We start from the raw sequence: 23,051 nt of genomic DNA, 5'->3' as shown, positions 1-23,051 counted from the left end.
CCCCCTTAAGAACAAACTTCAAATTCACCCAAAAATGAAAATTGTCACACCCGTAAGACCTTAGTTCACCTTCGAAACACAAATGAAGATTATTTTGATGAAATCCGAGAGCTTTCGGTCCCTCTATTGGAGCTACACAACTACCAAGGTCCAGAATGATGGGAAAGACATTGTTAAAGTAATCCATGTGACTCCAGTGGTTTAACCACAATTGTATGAAGCAACACGAGTGCTTTGTTTGCAAAAAAAAACATAATTTAACACTTTATTTACAAAATAATATTATCCAAAGCGCGTTCACTGGAACTACGGCAGCTCTCAAATCAACAAAACGCGCGTGGTTCTTTCCCTCTACTGGTTTGCAGGTCAATATTTTTGTAAATAAAGTGGTAAATTCATTTTTTTTTTTTGCACAAACAAAGCACTCGTGTCGCTTCATAAAATTGAGGTTAAACCACTGGAGTCACATGGATTAGTTTAATGATGTCTTTCCTACCGTTCTGGACCTTGAATGTGGTAGTTGCATAGTTCCCAATGGAGGGAACGAAAGCTCTCGGATTTCATTAAAAATATCTTCATTTGTGTTCCAAAGGTGAACGAAGGTCTAACGGGTGTGGAACGACCCGAGGGCGAGTAATTAATGACAGAATTTTCATTTTTGGGTGAACTAACCCTTTAGCGTACTGTAAGTTGCTTTGGAGTAAAAGTACCTGGCAAGTGAATGAGTGTAAAATGTTCTTCTCCACATCAGTGCTGTTCGTCCTTATGATTTTGCCTTCTTTATTTAATTAAAATTTGTTTCTAGACAAATGTTTTGCTTTAGGTGTAGGAGTGCCAGGTCGTGTTTGTGTACTGCTCTTGCAGTAAGGACGGGTGAATGGTGGGAGACACTAAGCATGGGTCTGTGACCGGTGTACTGTCATGTTTGATACACGTCTATATCCCTAATCTCCCTCTCCATCTGTCGAAACTGTCTGGCCACCTAATCAGCATGTCGCATCCTGTTCTACCCCTGGTCATCTCATATGTCAAAGGTCCACTGCTAAGATTATTTACTGTTATCCCATCAATGTGACCACCCACACAAACAGAGAGCTTTTCACATGCTTAAAGTTTTATACTTGCTATAATGTTCCTTGCTTGGTAGTTTTACTTTCTAAAACTCTTTGGTGGCATTAATCTAGTTTTCTTAAGCAGATAGAAGGCAAATAATGGTGAAGGATATTTGTGTCCTGCTTGTCCAGGCAACAGGAGCCTGTGCAGGGTTAATGGTATTCCGTGATCAGTGTTTCAGATTAACCTCTGAACTACGGGTAAATAGGAGGAATCATTACAGAAGGGCTACTTAGACTAAAGCCATGTGCTGAGTCTGTATCTCTTCTTCTATGTTTAAATCATGAACTCTGTGCAGAAGTTTCAAGGCACTTCCTCCGCTTGAGTTGCTTCTCTTGAAGTCAGTAAAGGAGGTTCACCAAAGACTGAGGTGTCACGTTTTAAGAATTTAGATGCATTTGCAGATTTACTTTGACCCTTGATGTCTTTGGTAAGTTGCACTTGATTGCTCTGCAGAAAGCCTCCAGCTCTTCGTGCCAGGAATGGCTATAGAGCACAATGTCACACGAGACTGTTTGGAAACACCTTGTTGCTGAACCTCTGAATGCTGGGACAGTGCTCAAATAAATAATAGCAATAAAATAAAATAAAAACATCAAAAACCAATCAGGGGTTTTAAAACTGGGCCCCCAGGGAGATTTAGTGCTGGGGTATAAAAAAGATTTTATAATTTATGAAAAGAAACCTTATTTACATATGGTTTTGTGGGGAACTAAAAGTTTAAATGTATATACAGTGGGGCAAAAAAGTATTTAGTCAGCCACCAATTGTGCAAGTCCTCCCACTTAAAAAGATGAGAGAGGCCTGTAATTTCCATCATAGGTACACTTCAACTATGAGAGACAGAATGAGAAAAAAAAAAAAGAAAATCACATTGAAATTATGGTGGAAAATAAGTATTTGGTCAATAATAAAAGTTCATCTCAATACTTTGTTAAACCCTTTGTTGGCAATGACAGAGGTGAAACGTTTTCTGTAAGTCTCCACAAGGTTTTTACACACTGTTGCTGGTGATCATGATTTGGGATCATTGTCATGCTGAAAGACCCAGCTACATTTCATCTTCAATGCCTTTGCTGATGGAAGGAGCCAGTTTTTACTCAATCTCATGATACATGGCCCTATTCATTCTTTCCTTTACACAGATCAGTCGTCCTGGTCCCTTTGCAGAAAAAACAGCCCCAAAGCATGATGTTTCCACCCCCCTGCTTCACAGTAGGTTTGGTGTTCTTTGGATGCAACTCAGCATTCTTTCTCCTCCAAACACGACAAGTTGAGTTTTTACCAAAAAGTTCTATTTTGGTTTCATCTGACCATATGACATTCTCCCAATCCTCTTCTGGATCATCCAAATGCTCTCTAGCAAACTTCAGACGGGCCCGGACATGTACTGGCTTAAGCTGGGGGACAAGTCTGGCACTGCAGTATTTGAGTCTCTGGCGGCGTAGTGTGTTACTGATGGTAGCCTTTGTTACTTTGGTCCCAGCTCTCTGCAGGTCATTCACTAGGTTCCCCTGTGTGGTTCTGGGATTTTTGCTCACCGTTCTTGTGATCATTTTGACCCCACAGGGTGAGATCTTGTGTGGAGCCCCAGATCGAGGGAGATTATCAGTGGTCTTGTATGTCTTCCATTTTCTTATAATTGCTCCCACAGTTGATTTCTTCACACCAAGCTGCTTCCCTATTGCAGATTCAGTCTTCCCAGCCTGGTGCAGGTCTACAATTTTGTTTCTGGTGTCCTTTGACTGCTCTTTGGTCTTGGCCATAGTGGATTTTGGAGTCTGACTGTTTGAGGTTGTGGACAGGTGTCTTTTATACTGATAATGAGTTCAAACAGGTGCTCTTAATACATAACCTGGCTCCACCCTCCTATGTACTTCCGCTCAATTTTCATTTTCCTTCAGTACTCCGTCTGGGACTGCTGTATATGCTTAGGTTTTCTCTGAACAATTTTTTACCGGTCCAATCAATGAACAGAGGGCGTAGCTGAGAACAATGACGTTGATGTCGTGCGCTAGTTTGAGTTGTAGTTCAGTAATGGTGGTGGAGAAAGATGCAGGTGAAGCCATTCATTCCTGGCACCGCTGCTGAATATCCAGAAGTTAAAGCCAGAGCAAGAAAAATCTTTGCTGAGTTTTATTGGTGGCCATGATGTTGTGGCCTGGGAAAAGTTAGATTTTCCAGCTCACTCCGTTAGTGGTGAAGGAGTTGGCTGAAGCTGTCCGTCTCCCACCACCCACATTAAAATCCCGGCCGAATTACCTACTGTTTTAGACAAACACCAAGGTTGTGTGGTAATTTAATTGCTCTCCGAATCCACTTCTCTAAGTTTTCAAGAATATATCTTATATCTTATCTCTATCTTTGACCAGAATATATCTTTTTGACCACTGCAGAGCACCGTGCGGTTGCGTGCGCTGTAATTTGGATGCCTTTCTAGACTGTATTTCTTTAAATGCTGGCAAGTGTTTACAAGAGCAATATATTTCATCACCGTTAAAAAATAAAAAGAAGAAAAGCACGTAAACATTTCAATTGGGCCGTTATTTACGGCAGCATTTATTATTATCATACCAAGCTTATGACAGCATATTTACAGCATACAATCATGTTACAGACCACGAGAGCAGCGTGTTCCCGATCACAAAACTCTCCCCTCCACCGTGAATAAATCACAATCCGAATGCACGAGTTTTAGGTTTTATCACTGAGGTGGTGTGGACATTTATTTGCGGACTTCCATGTGAGAATCAAAGGCGAATGGCGCATGACATACGTCACGACAAAACGTTAGCGATTGGTTATGGCAGATCCAGAGTGGCTCTGGGCAGATCCAATAGTTTTAAACTTCAACAGAGTTCCCGCCTTCAAGGAAGTAAACGCTTGTCAATGGAGAGTGGCCAGACTCTCTGTACAACTGAAATGTACGAGAGTCTGGAAAGACCAGGCTAATTAATACAGGTATCGAGTAGAGGACGGAGGAGCCTCTTAAAGAAGAAGTTACAGGTCTGTGAAAGCCAGAAATCTTGCTTTTTTGTAGGTGACCAAATTCTTATTTTCCACCATAATTTGCAAATAAATTCTTTAAAAATCAAACAATGTGATTTTGAACATAGTTGAAGTGTACCTATGATGAAAACTACAGGCCTCTCTCATCTTTTTAAACGGGAGAACTTGCACAATTGGTGGCCGACTAAATACTTTTTTTGCCCCACTGTAATGACCTAATTTCTCTTTTATAATATACACAAAACAAAACAAAAAACACTGGAAGAAAGGAATTTATAGATGATTATAGATACATATTTTTCAGATGATATTTTAATAATTAGTTTTGGTTTTAGTATAATGCCAATATAAAATCCGGTTATTTAACTTCCAAATGTAATTTTATATTTTTCACACAATAATTCAAGTATATACCCATTTATACTAAGTGGCTTTTCTATTTTAGGAATGGGGTTCGTTGCAAATGTTACATGGAAAATGCAGAGAATATCAGACAGATATGAACTATAATGAGGTTAGTCAGTGCTCTTTGAACTCTTTGAGTTTTTGAGTTTTTATTGGACCTAAAACTGGACTCTGGAAAACTGGAAAAGCTGTCCCTCAGATCTTACTTGAGTATCACTTGTCTGCTTTCATCTAAAAAAGATTTGATGACTGAGCATCCTCAGGACACTCTCTTCTCTTTAGGTATGTTCACTTGACAACGATGTACTAAAAACGCAAACGTTTTTCCCTCACGTACAGACGACAACGTCAGACGACGTCAAAATGATCTCTTCACATGGTTCAGTGAAAATGACTAAAAACGCTGTTAAAAAAATATGCGCCTATAGACTGAACACGTAATATGCATTTGCATGATCTCACTGTTTTCATAAATTCGTGTTTTTGTAGTTTACACAGAGACGATAACAGTATTGTTTTTTTTTTTTTTTTAAAAAACACTTGCACTTTGAATTCCATTTTCAAAAGTTTGTGTTTTCAGGCCTCCAAAATTCTGTTGTCGTGTAAATAAATGGCCAAAACGTAAAAAAAAGTTTTCCATTCTATAGTTGAAAATTGTGTCGTGTAAACGGCCCCTTAGTCATGCAGTTTAGCCACAATTTTCCCAGCTCGCAACCAGCACACACCCAAGTGCCGTCTTGTATTCGCTCATATCAGGTGCTGTGTGCATCATGTGCTGTTCTGATACGAATACATCAAAGCTCCTTGCCCTCACCTTGGCATCATCCTATTGAATGAATATATCCTAACAAGGTGTCACAATCACTGAACTGAGTAATGGATCTACATCGTGCAAGGTCTCTGCTCTTCCGACCATGCAATGTCATGCAGCGTGGCCTTGCTATGCTATCTGTTTACGCTGAACCCTCACACCAACCCATGGCCTCTGTTGGAGCATGTTCCGCATGACATGAGTTAACGCACATCCTGGGCAGTGGTCTATTTTAAACATTTACAAATGACTATAAATGTGATTCTGTATCAATATATTGATATTGACGATGAGCCAGTCAGATTTAGTTTCATCTCATAACATGTAAGCGTCCTGTGTTGATTCATTCGGAAATTCGGAAATAGAATGATAAACTGATAAATTTACTAAAAGTAAACAAATATTAATGAATTAATAAATGATTACATATTTAACTATACGATTAAGATATTAATAATATGTTAAACTTTTCATAAGATTATTAATAGTATCTATATGATATTAAATCTAGTAAAAAAGTGTCTTGAAATATATTATACATTAAATATATTTGTGTTAATATAAAAATTACACATTTAACAAATGAATGTACTATTTATTTAATTAAATAATATAATTTAAAAATAAATTTATTTATTATTTAATATATATATATATATAGAGGTTAAGGAGAATTTTTTTTTTTATTGCAATACTCTTTCTTTATTTTACTTAAAAGAACTGAAAACCCTTACTTAAACTTACAACTTTACTTTAAAAAAAACCTTGATCACATTCCTAGTGTATTGTAAAATATAAAATAAATATATGTAATAAATGTAAAAATAAAACACTACATAGACTTCACTATAAAATATACATTGATTCTTATTAAAGCTATACTGTATTAGTTTTTCAGTCAAGAGCAGTGAGTGATTTTCTCTTTGTCTTTTGTTGTTGTATTAACATTAAAGGGATAGTTTATTCAAAAATGAAAATTCTGTCATCGAGAAATGAATACACGTTTGGAACAATATTAGAGTGAGTAAATAATGACAATTTTAGAGGTGAACTGTCCCTTTAAGGACAGCGTGTTCACTACTGCACTGCTGTCAATTTAAGACATCCATGCATCTAATATACAGACACACGCCGATTTTACTTTCACTTTAGACATAACCGACTGTGTTTATGTTAACCTTGTGTGTATTTGACACCGCCGGCAAGGCTTTAAAACGCATGCAAATAATGAACTTTCTTGATTGTGAATATCTAGTGTTCCATGAGTATAACTCTACCACTAACGTGTGATGTGAATGTATGTTGCGTTGTTCAGTATTGGGATGGAGGCAAATTATAGAATATGTAGAAAAATTATTAATTCAATGCAAAATCGAAAAACCGCAATTCACAAGCGTGTATTGAACCGTGAATGCCGTACCGAACGGTTCAATATTATATTGAGAATTGTGGCATCCCTGATATTAAATAATATATTATTTTGTATTTATTATTTTAATTATAAAAATTATCTAATTTTAATTAATTTATATATATATATATTTATTTATTTACTATATATATTTATATATATGTGAGAGAGAGAGAGTAATATAATATATGTATACAGTAATCAGTGTTTGCCAGATATCCCAGTGCCAGTGACCTCTTAAAATACTCACACTGAGCTGGAAGAATTGCTATTTCTAGGCAAGACTTCATGTAACATTCATGAAGCTCACCTCTTAGAGTCGTCGTGAGGAGTGTTTTTCCTTTTGAAGCAAATGCTCTGTCTGTTGTGAAGTTGAGAGGGGTGGATAAACAGGGCAGACTGCTTAATATTTTAGTGCATTACTCTTAAGGGCCAAGGAAATTACACTTCAGCAGCTGCCGCTTAGACATTTTTCACTTTGCACCATAATGTTAGAGCCCCAAAGAGTGTGATAAATGCTCAGCATTTTATTATGTATTTCTACCCAACTCTACTCCTGTTTGGGGTTTTCTCTCTGGCCTTGTTTCACTTTGCACCTTGTTCTAACCAGACTTGATAAAGCAACAAGCAATAAAAGTTTCCTCTTCCATGGCAATCTAAGATTTTGTTCAACTTGATTGAAAAATTATTTTTTGAATTTTTTAATGCCGGGGACCCCCAAGTATTTCCAAAATCTAATAAATTAAAAAAAACAAAACAAAAAAAAAACAATATATATATATATATGAACATAAATATATATATTCATATATATATGAATATATATATACACACCGATCAGGCATAACATTATGACCTAATATTGTGTTGGTCCCCCTTTTGCTGACGTCGAGGCATGGACTCCACTAGACCCCTGAAGGTGTGCTGTGGTATCTGGCACCAAGATGTTAGCAGCAGATCCTTTAAGTCCTGTAAGTTGCGAGGTGGGGCCTCCATGGATTGGACTTGTTTGTCCAGCACATCCCACAGATGCTCGATTGGATTGAGACCTGGGGAATTTGGAGTCCAAGTCAACCTCAAACTCGTTGTTGTGCTCCCTAAATCATTCCTGAACCATTTTTGCTTTGTGGCAGGGTGCATTATCCTGCTGAAAGAGGCCACAGCCACCAGGGAATACCGTTTCCATGATAGGGTGTACATGGTCTGCAAAAATGCTTAGGTTGGTGGTACGTGTCAAAGTAACATCCACATGGATGGCAGGACCCAAGGTTTCCCAGCAGAACATTGCCCAAAGCATCACACTGCCTCTGCCGGCTTGCCTTCTCCCCATAGTGCATCCTGGTGCCATGTGTTTCTTGCCATGTGAAACTTTACTTTACACAGCCATCCATATGAAGTAAAAGAAAACGTGATTCATCAGACCCTTCAGGGGTCTAGTGGAGTCCATGCCTCGACGGGTCACAGCTGGCAACACAATATTAAGAATGCCTGATCGGTTGTGGTGTAACAGTAAACAAAACTGACGGTTCGGTACGTACCTCGGTTTTGAAGTCACAGTTCGGTATGGGTTCGGTACAGCAGAGGAGAGAAAACTAAATATGAAATTGCTTTGTATTTATTTTTTATTAAACAGTGGTTTAACAAATTTTGTCTGTCCTTAAATGAATTAAATTTAACTACAAGTTTCTTAAAGATATTGCTGTAAAATATATAGGGAGCCCTTACTTGCACATTACTATAATATTAAAGGTTAACAACAGAGCCCAAACTATTAGCCTAAATTCAGTTGCTATTTATTTCTAGATATAAATCAACACTCAAATCACACATTGTACGCAAACATGTAAACTTCACATAAGGCAGTTTTTGCATTAACTTCTAAATCTAATTATAAAATTATGTTTTTACTCCAATTCGTTGTTGAAATAAAATCATTTATAGACAGTGGCTGTCATTTTCATGACAGGTTTATTTAAACATACATGAAATAATCAAGCCATCACTAACAGGTCAAGTAGAATATAATTAATATATAGGCTAATATAGTGCATATATTTAGTGAAAGAGTAAATTTTCTTGTTAACTAACCAGCTGTGAACACTGAATGACTTCTGAGGTAAATGTAATGCTATTTGACATTGTTTACAAGCTGTTTTATTGACGTCTTTCCATCATTGAAACACTGAGCGTTTTAGTAAGTTGTAATGGATCCGCAACTTACATTTAGATGTTAATTCATGTCTATTCTTTGACTATGAAGAGATGATCACGTTCACTCGTGCGCCATGCTGCCGCTTGAACTGAAGCGTCTATACAGTGATCAGTGATCACCCCTACTGATCAGTATACATATCTTCAGGTATATACAATACAGAACTCTTTATGCTGTGTGGAAAATAGTAAACGTGAAATGTTTACAAAATGAAATGTTTAGCTTTGTATGTCATTGTACACAAGCTAAAATAAATATATTTCTATATATATATTAACAAACATTTTCAATGCTATATTTTTATATATTTTTATCTATATTTCTAAACAGTTTCACCGTGTCTACACCAGATCAGAAGAAGCCGTCCATACTGGACGCAACAAAGCGACCAATGCAAATCCATTTGTTCTTCATGTCAGGAGTAAAAGTAGAACGCGTCAGAAGTAGAACGGGCCATCAGTTTACTGTCAGGAATTTGTGGCGTCGTGTCACTGATTTTAATGGGTTCTATTTGCTTTTGTCTCATCACATTGCACTGCTCATGTCTGGTGTACACATGGTGTTATGCAGGGCCGTGCACAGACATTCTGAGGGCAGTGGCCCAAACCAAAAAAAGGGGCACTGGGGTGGGGTTGGGGGGCGAAGACAGGGTGCTTGTTAATACAAATTATCCTTCTTACTCTTACTATTCCTTTACTGGCAGCCTGTAACTCTCTGATTTGGCTGATGCTCAATGGGTTCTCCCTCACTCTCTGAGCCCTAATTTTTTCTCCTGTCATAGATGACACAAAATCTCATCTCAGCACTTTTGATGAATGGCTATGCTATTTTTAATTTTGTAATTTCATCTGAATATCAACATTTGTGAGATTTAGTCAATCAAAACAGTTTTGATCTAATTCTGTGTCTTTCGAAATTAGTGATCTATGACATTGTATTGTGTTGAATAGCAATGTTTTTATGTCTATTTGTTAATGAGGGATTTCGTAAAAAAACGAAATTCATCAGATTCCATTGCTCCGTGGTCCGGTTCTGATGCTCACGTGCCCAGTTCGCCCATGTGCACTTACCTGGGGAACACATGGGACACCCTTGGGGTAAGATGAACCAGCCATATTTGGCACAGAAGGCCCCTAGTGGCATGTTGTTGGATTTTGTACAAGTTGTTAGCACTATTAGAAGACCAGGAGGAAAACATTACCTACAGAAATACAAAAAAAAACTACCAAATAAATAATTCTGCGGATTGTAAAGCATACTGTTAATGCGACGACATTCTGGAACTGTCGTCTCCGCTTTCCAGATGGAGTGAAGCTGGGGAGTGATCAGGAAAACACGGAGTGGATTTACGGAATCGGTGGATCTTTAGCGGAGGGAAAACAGAACACTTTTAGCAGGAATAGGTGGTGAGGGGGCACCTCAGCTGATGAGGGCAGAGGGGCAGTGGCTCTAGACACCGGGCCACCCCCCTGTGCACGGCCCTGGCTTGTGTTACTGCATGTGAGTCCATTATGAATTATTGTAGATCAATTCTTTCACTCTTGTACTGCAGAAGGTTTAAGCTTCTGCTTAGTGCAGTGTGTGAATGAGTCCCCAGAATGACAGAGAAAGTGTATCTGTGTGTGTGTGTGAGAGAGAGAGAGAGAGAGAGAGAGAGAGAGAGAGAGAGTGAGCTTGGTGGCAACAGAAGCTGGTCCAGATTGAATGCGGTGCTCTTGGGTTTAGCGCAAATCCTCTAGGGATCGTGGGCAGTGTGGAGGTCACAGGAGAGAAGCCCAGCTCTGGTGCTGTGCCTGCCAATCAGAGGGATTCACAGCAGCAAATGGGATCCAAGGCTCTCACTTTGGCCAGACTGCTCTCCGGTTTGGGGAATGAATTGTTGAGTGTGCTTTGCCAGGGAGCGAGAGAGCACGTGTATCAGCCAGACCACCATGTAAAAATGAGAGGAAACGGACAGCAGGGCCTCTGCCACTCAGCCTGCGTGTCCTTTGGGAAAAGAAGCTAACTATAGAGAAGATAGATCGTGAAAACTCACAATTGCTGGAGCTTATTTTTTGGGTTTAGCTTTTTCCGTTCAAAACCCAGTTAAACAGGAATAACAATGTTTGACACATTTTGTTATATATTTTTATTGTATTGAAATAATGGTGAAGCTATTTTTGTGAACAACTGAACAAAACTATGCAATATTATTGTTATGCTGTAATAGTTAATATATATATATTTTAATTATTTTATTTATTTTTTAAACTAATTTATGTCATCAAATAGAGAAAAGCAAATCAGATGCTCATGAATCAGATGCATTTCAAGCAAATATTTGTCTTTATTTTACTGCAAGGCATCCATAGACTCCTGTACAACGCGCATCCTCAATGCTTTATTTACTGTGGAGAAGATTTAAGGATTTCATGATGATATTCTCCTGTTCTCACTGTGTGTGTGCACTTTAGACTCTCTTGTTCTTTTCAGTTTGACAAGAGACAGCAGTAGGAAAATCAAACTGGAAGGTGATACCCATTCCTAAAGGCCGCAGGGGTTACATAAATCAGCCAATGACAGGACTAAAACAAATCTCCCTCCAGCTTTTCCCCCTGGATTGCCTGCTTACAGTAGCTCTATGGATTTTGGCCCAAAGAGAGAAAGAGTGGGAGAGAGAACTGGTACTCTCTTTTTCTATGATATTTTGTTCTCTAAAATAGATATAGATTGTGATCGTAAGTCTGATCACTTAGAAAAGTAATAGCACACGCCCTTATTGAAATGACACATACTTTGGGGTATCATTCATGTCCTTAGCACGATGCTCTTACGCACCAAAATGGAATACATAGGGTCAGGGGTTGTTTAAATCCCTTACATTAAGTATGAGCAATAGTATAGTGATGCTTGCCTCAGAAAGCTACACTAATTATGGAGACAGCGATTTTTATGGGAGTATTAAAGCTATCATGAGCAATATGTCCCGAGGGTTTAATTGCTCCTTGCACTAATTCACGCTAGCAGACACCTCCTGTGAGAGAAGAGCGATCCATATGGGTGTGAGTGGGAGAAACGTTTCTCAAATCTTTGATGCGTGCACATTATACAGAGTAGAGTCTTATAAAGAGTTTAAAAAACAGTCAATCTATCCTTGTGGTGAGAATAGAGTTACGTAAGAATCTTTTATGATAAGCTTTGCTTTTAGTTGGGCGAATTAGGGTAATCAGGGACTAGTGATGACACCTAAGCTCTGATGTGTACAGTTCTTGCACCATCCAAAAAATTGCAGAAGATGTCCTTAATTTACCCTGTGAAATCTTATGACTTTACTATATAACTTGCAGTTAGGAAGGCATTCCTGTACAGTAGCTCAAACATTAGTAGACTAGTAGACATTAGACTAGCAACGCTAAAGTCCTGGATTTGATTCCTTTGGAATGCATGAACTGATAAAATGCACACTACCATTTACAAGTTGAAATACGTTTCTTATGCTCACCAAGGCTGCATTTATTTGCATTTATCAAAAACAGTAACATTGTGAAATATTATTTCAATATGATGGCTATTTTCGGTCACATGATCCTTCAGAAATCATTCTAATATGTTGATTTGATGCTCAAGAAACATTGTTATTATCAATGTTAAAAATTGCAGTGAAAATTTTCATGAATAGAAAAATATTTGAATATTGTCTTTATTTGAAAAATAATGATATATATTTTGTAACATTATAAATGTATTTTACCGCATGCCGTATGATTATGTGCTAATGTCTGTCCGCTGCAGGGTGCCACCTGGTTCAGATGCCCCTGCTGCTGCTTCTGCTGCTGCCTCTGCTGCGACGGCACCTGCTGCGGCTGCGAGTCAGGCCAAACCATCACTGCGCAGGATCAAGGGCCGCATCCACAGAAGCAAGAGCCTGGACAGCATAGATCTACTGGACTGCAATGTGAGTCCATACAGTGCATGCAGAGATGATGTCATTCAATCGCTTGTTTTTCACAGGCTGAGTGGAAACTCTTATTGTGCCTGTGCTGAGAAAGTGCTAAATAAGTGGTTTACTGTAAACCAAATTCAAATGTAATCTTGACACCTAATGCTACCATAACCAAATCTGTCTTGAGATAACACTGTATTTCCTTTAAATGTAAGTGACACTTAAAGTAACAGTTAATCCAAAAGTGAACATTTTGCAAATGATTGCAAATCATTTACACACCCTCATGTCGTTCTAAACCTGAATTACTTTATTTCTTCTGAGGAACACAAAATACAATTACAAAGAATGGGAACCGAGGCCTTCAAACTAAAAAAGCACCATTAAAATTTAAATCATGTGGTACATATGACTATAGTTCCCAGAGTTCGTGTCTTCTGAAGTTATACAAAAGCTTTGGGTGACATACAGACTGAAATTTAAGTAGTTATTTGTTGATACTCCTCCCCTCCACGTGGGCCGTAAACAGCTGTGAATAGATCAAGTCAGCGAGCTGAACTTAAAGGGTTAGTTCACCCAAAAATGAAAATTCTGTCATTAATTACTTACCCTCATGTCGTTCGACACCCGTCAGACCTCCGTTCATCTTCGGAACAGAAATTAAGATATTTTAGTTGAAATCTGATGGCTCTGAAAGTCCTCCATTGGCTCAATGGCACCGTTCACTCTCAAGACCCTTAAAAGGTACTAAAGACGTTGTTACACAGTCCATCTCACTACAGTGGTTCTAAAATAACTTTATGAATCGGCGACAATAGTTTTTGTGCGCAAAAAAACCCTAAATAACGACTTATATAGTGATGACGATTTCAAAACAAAGCATCATGAAGCTTCGAAGCGTTATGAATCACTGAGTCGATTCAGCGGTTTGAATCGGCAAATTTCAGCAGTTTGGCGGTTTGACACTCGATCCGAATCATCATTCGTCTCAGTGATTCATAACGCTTCGAAGCTTCATGATGCTTTGTTTTGAAATCGTCATCACTATATAAGTCGTTATTTAGGGTTTTTTTGCGCACAAAAACTATTGTCGCCGATTCATAAAGTTATTTTAGAACCACTGTAGTGAGATGGACTTTGTAACAACGTCTTTAGTACCTTTTAAGGGTCTTGAGAGTGAACGGTGCCATTGTGTCAATGGAGGACATTCAGAGCCATCAGATTTCAACTAAAATATCTTAATTTCTGTTCCGAAGATGAACGGAGGTCTGACGGGTGTCGAACGACATGAGGGTAAGTAATTAATGACAGAATTTTCATTTTTGGGTGAACTAACCCTTTAAAGGGGTCATATAATGGTACATGCACTTTTACAAGTTGATTGTACGGAAATGTGTGTTGGCAGTGCCTGTACACAACCATCCTATAATGATAAAACATTTTTTTTAAAATCTCTTTATATATTTTCCTACCGTCACACGGTGTACGCCCCTCCCACGATTGTTGATTGACAGCAGCGTTTCAACACAGACCCGCCCTGAGGGAGCTGTTATCAGTCTGCCATTGTTGATACACTGGAGCAGAATGGCGTCTAAGTGATTATGGTGATCTGTTCTTGGGTGTAATAACGAACACAGCAGTCATTTTGATGTTCCTAAATCCGAACTGCTGAAGACGAAGTGGCTGAGTTTTGTTTTCGAAGGGAATATTCCCCCCGATCAACGTCAATGCTTTCATGTTTGCGCGAATCATTTCTCAGCAGACTGCTTTATAAACGAGGCTCAATATGAAGCAGGTTTTGCTAAGAAGCTACTCTTGAAAAAAGGATCGCTACCAACTATTCGTGTTCCTGCTGCACCTCCAGAAGAAGTGAGTGTAACGTTTTATTAAAGGTCCCGTTTTCGTGTTTTTTTTAAGCTTGGATTGTGTTTACAGTGTGCAATATAACATGTGTTCATGTTTCATGTGTAAAAAAACACAGTATTTTTCACACAATTTACTTATCTGTATATTGCTGTTTTCACTGTCCTCAAAACGGCCTGAGAATTTCCTCGTTCTATGAAGTCCCTCCTTCAGAAATACGTAACGAGTTCTGATTGTGCCAGCGGTTCCCGTGTTGTGATTCCACAGCAGCTTAGGGCACGTTGCCCGGAAAGGTCACGCCTCTTACCATAACGGGGAGATGAACGTGCTCAAACTACAGCCCCTGAAGGCCAAACAAAGGTGATTTGACTCCGGGATGAAAATAACAGCGTCTGAACGACATGGCGACAAACGCAACGCAACCGAACCGAACGCAACACTTCCTCTTCTCCACGAGGGAGCAACAAGACCACGCCCCCTTTTTCGCGTATTCTTGTGGGCGGAGGTTATTCAACAAACTGTTCTACTGACGTAATTAAAGCAGGATGTACATGGATGTAGTCCAAACCGGCCGTTCGCTGTAGGCTTTGAAAGGGAACTTTTGTCAAATAAAATATCTTGCTTGGCATTGAACTTTGAGCTTTATAATTTTACAGGTATTATCTATGCTCTAACAGCAACATTACACACTAACTAAAGTTTGAAAAATGGGATCACGAAGAACAGGACCTTTAACCTTTATATTAATCTTTGCAAATCGCTTGCACGCTTCACGATGAATGAGGCTAAAGTTTACAGGGTAAGTTACACTACGGCATGCTTTCTATGTATGACGTTCTCAATATAATTCATAATCCCACGTTTATAATGAACAACGCGTTATGGTTGTGTTATTACAAACTGTGTACGCTGGTGATAAAGTTAACGTGGTAACACTACACTAAGCTTACTTTTGTAGATTTATAACGGTGTCTGTTACTGATTAAGAAGTAATGTCAAAAAAAAAAATCTTATAACATAACATCAATCTGTCAATGAACTAACGTATGCATCAGTAAACACATAGCATTCGTATCTCACTACGCTACCCTGCCAGTACAAAGATAGATCAAAGTGACATTACGTTAACCAACCATTCAGAAACGTCCTGTTCGAACTGCGTTGGGTTTGTCATCTTGTTCCTGGTCCGACTCCGGTTCAAATTGATACGGTCGCTCAGATGTGTCCTCAGAGACTCCCATGCCATTATTTCTCGAAAATATACCCTCAACTGTTGTCAAGGCAACACTCCACGTGTTCCACAGAACAGAGGGGGCGGGGTGAGCGAAGCTCATTATCATTTAAAGTCACATGCACTGAAATGGCTTGCTGAAAATAGAGCTGTTTTTGACCAGGTAAAATTAGTGTTTTCTTAGAATACTAATGAAAATTTTTAATTAAAGTATATTCCAAACTTTTCATTTAGACACTAAAGAATCATATTAACTTGTACAAAAATGGCATTATATGACCCCTTTAAGAACAGAATCAGTCCGACTTGTGAACTGGATCATGAACTTTCATGAACATACTAAATAGAGAAAGGAATTTCTGTTTAGGATTCAGAGAATAATGTTCCTCACACAAAGTTGTCATATCGCTTCAGAAAACTTTTAGGATGCTTTTGTATGCTTTTTGAAGCTTGAAAGCCTTTGTAATCATATGGAAAAAGTCACCAGTGGCATTCTTTATATATATATTTCTCCCTATGTGTGTTTCAGAAAATAGAAAGTCACACAATTTGGAACAACACAGGGGTAAATAAATAAAGGCAGAACATTTATTTTTGGGCAAACTATTTCTAAAGCAATCTTAAAATAATCCATCCTAACCTGAAAATAAGTGTTTGATCATGACTGTGTTGTCAGTGTACTCACTGTTTCTGTGTCCCGAGGTGCTGTGAAATATAGATGTAGATGGAAATTTTTTCTTCTTCTTCCCTCCTGAGATGTACTTAACACAAGAGTCTCGTTATTTTATTCAATTTGAGATGTTCACGTGTATCAAAACACTCTATTTTTACTCACAGCGTAACAAAGCACAGCATTGTTCTATAATTTACGGCTGCATGTCTAAATTAAATGGAGCAGCGGGGAAAATAGCTTCTGGACATAAACGTACTGACCTCGCCACCATTAACGGGCCACCAGCTCACTGACTCTATCTTGCACCAGTCCATCAGGTCTGCATGGCATCAAATCTCATGAATTGTTCAGTTTTTATTCGGCATTAGACCAGCACTGTGTGCACAGCAATTAGTAATGATTAGTCTGTTTACCTTAAGACCTTCTTATTGATCCAAGACAACAATAGACACTACAGTGGAGTGGAGTTCATTTGTAGCCCTGCATTTTACTACTAAATAACGTAAAATATATTCCGATTTTTGTGTATTCACTGTCTTCTATATCTTCCTTTACTGGCAGAGACGATATCATGATGCTATTGGATTTACAGACACCAAGAATAACAGTCCTGAGGACCCAGAGTGTCACATTAGGCTGTTTAAATTTTATTAGGCAGCAAAGAAAAATGCATTGGACAGATTTACTTTTACACGCTTTAGCCCCGAAGCATAGGCTGACAGACAGCAGCACAGTAGGTGGCATGTCCCCATTCATATTCCCCACTGCCAGATGATATCAGATTACCTCTTTGATCATGTGGTGTGCAAAACAAAAGTGTGGGTCACGTGAGCATGTGCAGAACTTGCTGACGTCAGAGATGTGGAGGAGTGATGCTATTAATCACCAGAGGCATATGCCTGTGTGTATGTGTTTGTGAACATGCTGTATTTGCATGTGTGTGTAGATGTGCGAGATCCTACACCATTAACAGATGAGTTAAATCGAGCTGCCAGTAAAAGTGTCATGTGACCCAGAGCCTAAGACAGTTGTTCAATGAGACCTGAGAAGGGTTTCACACAGAAAAACTTTAAAACATTCCATATGTCAGAGCTGAGTGGTTTGTTTTAGTGAGAAATTAGAAGAGTAATCTCACAAATTAAACGGGTAAGCCGCTTGATTCTAGCCCTAAAAACCATGATATCCCCGTGAATCTGCGGTGAGCTTAAAGCCGCTTGCCTGGCCCTGGTCATCGCATGTGCACTTACAAAAGAGAGTTGTGTAGGGGGAGGGAGGTCCCGCCGGTTTCGGAAATCCAGCGTTGGCCTAATGTGTCCCTAATGCACTGTAATATTGTGTTTTAAAAGAGCTGCGACACAGACGTTAGTTTTAGATCATATTTATGACTCCATTACTTTTTTATCTCTACAACAGAAAAATAGACACTCGCACACTAACTTAAACGGTATCAGCCAGGCACCATTCAGAATTGAACTAAGAATGCCTTTCCAGTTTCTGAAATTTAATTGAGGTAGCAAACAGTATGCAGATTTGTGTACTTTTATGTATTTTTAACTAGAAAAGCAAAGTTTATCAAGACATTTTTTAAAAAAGTTTTAAAGTATGTCAACAAAGATCTGAATTTTAAATGTTTATAGTCGTAGGTAGGTAGGGATAGATAGATAGACATACAGATAGATGGTAGACAGACAGGTAGATAGGTGGGTAAGTAGATCGAGGGGCTGATAGGTAGGGAAGTAGATAGATAGTTGACATATAATTCGGTAGGTTGATGGATGGGTACACTGGTAGATAGATGGGGTTGGTGGTAGGTAGATAAAATGGACAGTATGTAGATAGATGGGGTAGATACATAAGTGGATAAATGGTAGATTAGTAGGGATGGATAGATAGATTTTTAATGCCTGGTAAAGGGAGGATTCTGAGTAAAATGACCTCAAATGCCTTACTGTAGCCACTGCCTTCAGTACACAAAGAGAGATCACACAAGCACAGATTTGTAAGATATTTAAAGGTTTAGTGTGTCAATTTTAGTGGCATCTATCGGTGAGGTTGAGAATTGCAATCACGCACCGCTCACTCCTCCCTTTCGACGCACGTAGAGAAGCTACGGGGGCCGACACGGGACAAAAGAATTTTCGTCTGAGAGAGCAGAGAGTGACTAGCACTCTGTTGAGAAGTTTGTCCGTTTAGGGCTACTGTAGAATCATGACAGCGCAAAATGGTGACTTCACTGTAAGGGGACCCGCGGTGTATGTAGATAGAAATGGCTCATTCTATGGTAATAAAAACATAACGGTTCATTATGTAAGGTCTTTATATACCACTGAAAACATAGTTATGTATATATATTGCATTTCTGTCAATAGATCCTCAAAAATACGACACACACTGCACCTTTAAAGCTCTAAGATGAAAGGCGGGTGGCAGCAGGCCCCATAAAAAGGACGTACCCACACCTGTACATGGGATTACTTTATCCAGATGGCCACTCTGTCTATTCTCTTAGGGATGCCTAGGTGCTTGATGTAGTCTTTAGTCATTTGCTTTAGCCATTTGTGGAGTAATTAACCTCTCCTCCCCTGAGCTTCGGCAACTGCCACCGCTTTTGTTGGAGTGATTTTTTCCCTGTTGACATGTAATTGCAGCATCGACCAAGAGAGTTTGCGCCTGTGTGTATTTGTACACGTGTGTGAGTATCCTGATAGAGGGGCAACCCTAAAGTGACAGCTGGTAGCCTGTACGTGAGGAGACTGTATAGTAGCTAAATTTAGAAATGGTCTCATTCCAGTTCACATAAGTTAATTCATTATTGATGTGAAGGATGTAGATGGGGCTGATGGCCAGGGAAATTTAAAGCTTGTCTGGCCTCTAATCCAGGTCTGCTCAAGTGAATAACTACAGATGACCGATCATAAAGTTAATGATGGAATGTGGAATATGTCACACGTGCCTAGCTGAGAGTATTTATTTGGAAGATAAAGATCAATGCTAAGCTTTTTTCACCAAAAGAGAAAATTATGCTATTTTATGATCATGACATCCCTGAATCATCTTATGCATTATTATGCAGAATATGCTACACATGCTGAGATGTGACATGCTGAGAATGAATGAGTGTGGCAGATTTTTATTTTTTAGACATGAATAAAAATCAGTTAAATGGCTTAAAAAATGGCATGGCATTTTTCTATTATTTTATAATGTTTCCTGAGGTGTACTTATATTGTTAGTATGATTTTTACATCATAAAATGTCATAATTTATAAATAAAAGGCATTTTTTTCTATAGATTAGATTAGATTAGATTCAACTTTATTGTCATTACACAAGTACAAGTACAAGGCAACGAAATGCAGTTTAGGTCTAACCAGAAGTGCAATAGCAGCAAGTGCAGGATATACAACGTTTGCATAAGTGCAGGACATGGATATGTACTGAGTATATATAAATATATCTATAAATAGAGAGATGGTTATTACTATAAACAGAATTTACAGGTGAATAATATACAGATGGTTAATACTATAAACAGAATTTACAGGTGGATATGTACTATGAATATAATATAATATACATTTTACAGATAGAGGTATACAATGATATGTTAGGCTAAAATGAGGAATATGGCAGTGGATTAAGGTAGTGCAATAAATTATGGACAGAAGCTATCCGAAAAAAGTGTAAAAGTGCAGTGGAAAGTGGTTGCATATTACAGTTAGAAGTACAGTGCAAAATACAAATGTAAACAGTAGGTACTGTAAACAGTCGGCAGTGCAAATGAGCATAATCCAGTTACGGTGTGGTAGTGCAAAATGAATAAGTAAACAGTTGTTACTGTGATAAACAGTCGGTAGTGCAAATAACAAAGTGAAGGTGGATGTGAGGTAGGAGAGTTATCAGTATATGAGGGGAGTGAATCAACGGGGGTTAGAGTTCAGTAAGGAGACAGCTCTGGGGAAAAAACTGTTCTTTAGTCTGCTGGTCCTGGTCCGGTGGATCCTGAAACGCCTGCCGGAGGGCAGGAGAGAAAACAGTCTGTGGGCTGGGTGAGAGGAGTCCTTGAGGATGCTGCGAGCTCGATGCAGGCAGCGTTTCCTCTGGATGTGCTCGATGGCAGGCAGTGGAGTCCCTGTGATGCGCTGGGCAGTTTTCACCACCCGCTGCAGTGCCTTGCGCTCCGCAACAGAGCAGCTCCCATACCATACTGCCACACAGTTGGTCAGGATGCTTTCTATTGCGCAGCGATAGAAGTTCACCAGGATAGCCGAGGAGAGCTGATTCTTCCTCAGTGTCCTCAGGAAGAAGAGGCGCTGGTGAGCCTTCTTGACCAGGCTGGAGGTGTTGGTCGTCCACGACATGTCCGCCGAGATGTGGATCCCCAGGAACTTGAAACTGGAGACACGTTCAACAGCCATTCCATTGATGTGGATGGTGTCGTGTGTGCCTCTTGACTCCTTCCTGAAGTCCACGATGAGCTCCTTCGTTTTGGTGGTGTTGAGGAGCAGGTTATTATCAGCGCACCATGTGGCCAGGTGCTGGATCTCCTCCCTGTAGGCAGTCTCATCGTTGTTGCTGATGAGACCAATCACCGTAGTGTCGTCCGCAAACTTGACGATAGAATTAGATCCATACACAGGCTTGCAGTCGGCGGTGAAGAGGGAGTAGAGAAACGGGCTTAGCACACAGCCCTGTGGTACGCCAGTGTTGAGTGTGATGGATGTGGAGCAGGTGAATCCTGAACGAACATTCTGGGGTCTGTCAGTTAGGAAGTCCAAAATCCAGTTGCACATTGAGGTATTGATGCCCAGGTCTCCAAGTTTGGCTATTAACTTGGTTGGGATGACAGTGTTGAATGCTGAGCTGAAGTCAACAAACAGCATGCGTGCATAAGTGTTCTTATGGTCCAAATGGGTGAGCACAGAGTGCAGTGCCATGGAAACGGCATCCTCTGTGCTCCTATTGCTGCGATAGGCAAACTGGTGTGAGTCCAATGTGGATGGTAGAGAGTCTTTTAGGTGTTCCAGGACCAGCCGCTCAAAGCACTTCATGACGATGGGTGTGAGTGCTACAGGGCGGTAGTCATTAGGGCACCTCGGGTTAGAGTGTTTCGGCACTGGCACAATGGACGTGCGTTTAAAGCATGAAGGTACAGCTGCTTGGGCAAGAGACAGGTTGAAAATGTCTGTAAAAACCCCAGCGAGCTGCTCCGCACATGCCCTGAGAACACGACCAGGGATGTTGTCTGGTCCAGCAGCCTTGTGTGCGCTGATCCGGCTCAGTGACTTGCAGACATCTGTGGTGGAGAGTGTGATTGGTGGGTCAGCTGAGGGTTTGAGCTTGGTGGCAGTTTCTCTGTTGTCTCTTTCAAAGCGAGCATAAAAGTGATTTAGCTCGTTCAGGAAGTTGACATCAGTGGCTGCGGGGGTGGAGTGGGGGGGGTTTGTAGTTACTGATGGCCTGGATGCCCTGCCACATGCGTCGAGGGTCAGAGTTGGAAAAGTGACCCTCTATCTTCAGCTTTCTAGCAGTGCTTGGCCTTTTTGATCCCCCTCTTCAGGTTTGCCCTGGATGTACTGTAGGCTTGTGCATCACCTGATCTGAAGGCAGTATTGCGTGACTTCAGCAGGAGTCGAACTTCCCTGTTCATCCAAGGCTTCTGATTAGGGTATGTGGTGATCTGTTTCTGGGTTGTAACACTGTCAATGGTGGTATTGATATGATCCAATACAGAGGAGGTGTAGAAGTCAATGTCCGTGTGAGCGCCACTGGTGGCTTGAGAAGCAAACACACTCCAGTCTGTGTGTAGAAACCTTTCCTGGAGTGTGGAGTCAACCCCCGCAGGCCACACCTTGATGGTCTTTACTGCTGGCTTCACACGGTTGATGAGGGGTGCATATTTGGGGATGAGGAACAAAGAAAGGTGATCTGACTGTCCCAGGTGGGGGAGGGGTGTCGCAACGTAAGCACCAGCCATGTTTGTGTACACATGGTCTAAGGTTTTGTTTCCTTTGGTGTGGCAGGAAACATGCTGGTGAAACTTGGGTAGCACTGACTTTAAGTTTGAATGATTAAAGTCACCTGCAACAATAAAAGCAGCTTCCGGGTGATCAGTCTGTTGTTTACTGATGGCTGCGTGAAGTTCTTTCATAGCAAGCTTGGCATCAGCATCCGGAGGAATATAGGCTGCAGTTATAATGGTGGAAGTGAACTCACGCGGCAGATAAAACGGTCTACATTTAACCATGAGAAACTCGAGGTTAGCTGAACAATGACTCCCAACAATAGCAGAGTTTGTGCACCAGGCTTTGTTAATGTAAATGCACAATCCACCACCTCTGGTCTTACCGGAGCCATCTAGTGTTCTATCCGCCCGGAGCGTGTGGCATCCCGCTAGCTCA

At 39.9% G+C, this 23,051-nt stretch overlaps 1 protein-coding gene across 2 annotated transcripts in view; it reads left to right on the top strand.

Moving 5' to 3' along the window:
• The window catches only part of tjp1a (tight junction protein 1a), a 140,542-nt gene that overhangs the window by 4,585 nt on the left and 112,906 nt on the right, over window positions 1–23,051 (top strand). For both annotated transcript variants that reach the window (XM_079809960.1, XM_079809959.1), the window contains exon 2: window positions 12,733–12,895. In XM_079809960.1, coding sequence (XP_079666086.1) covers window positions 12,733–12,895 — 163 coding nt within the window. The remainder of the gene's footprint in view (window positions 1–12,732; window positions 12,896–23,051) is intronic.

The sequence above is a fragment of the Gobio gobio genome (genome assembly GCF_949357685.1).
Source record: "Gobio gobio genome assembly, chromosome: 2".
In the NCBI taxonomy this organism is placed as follows: Eukaryota; Metazoa; Chordata; class Actinopteri; order Cypriniformes; family Gobionidae; genus Gobio; species Gobio gobio.
This window is presented reverse-complemented; position numbering and strand designations above follow the sequence as displayed.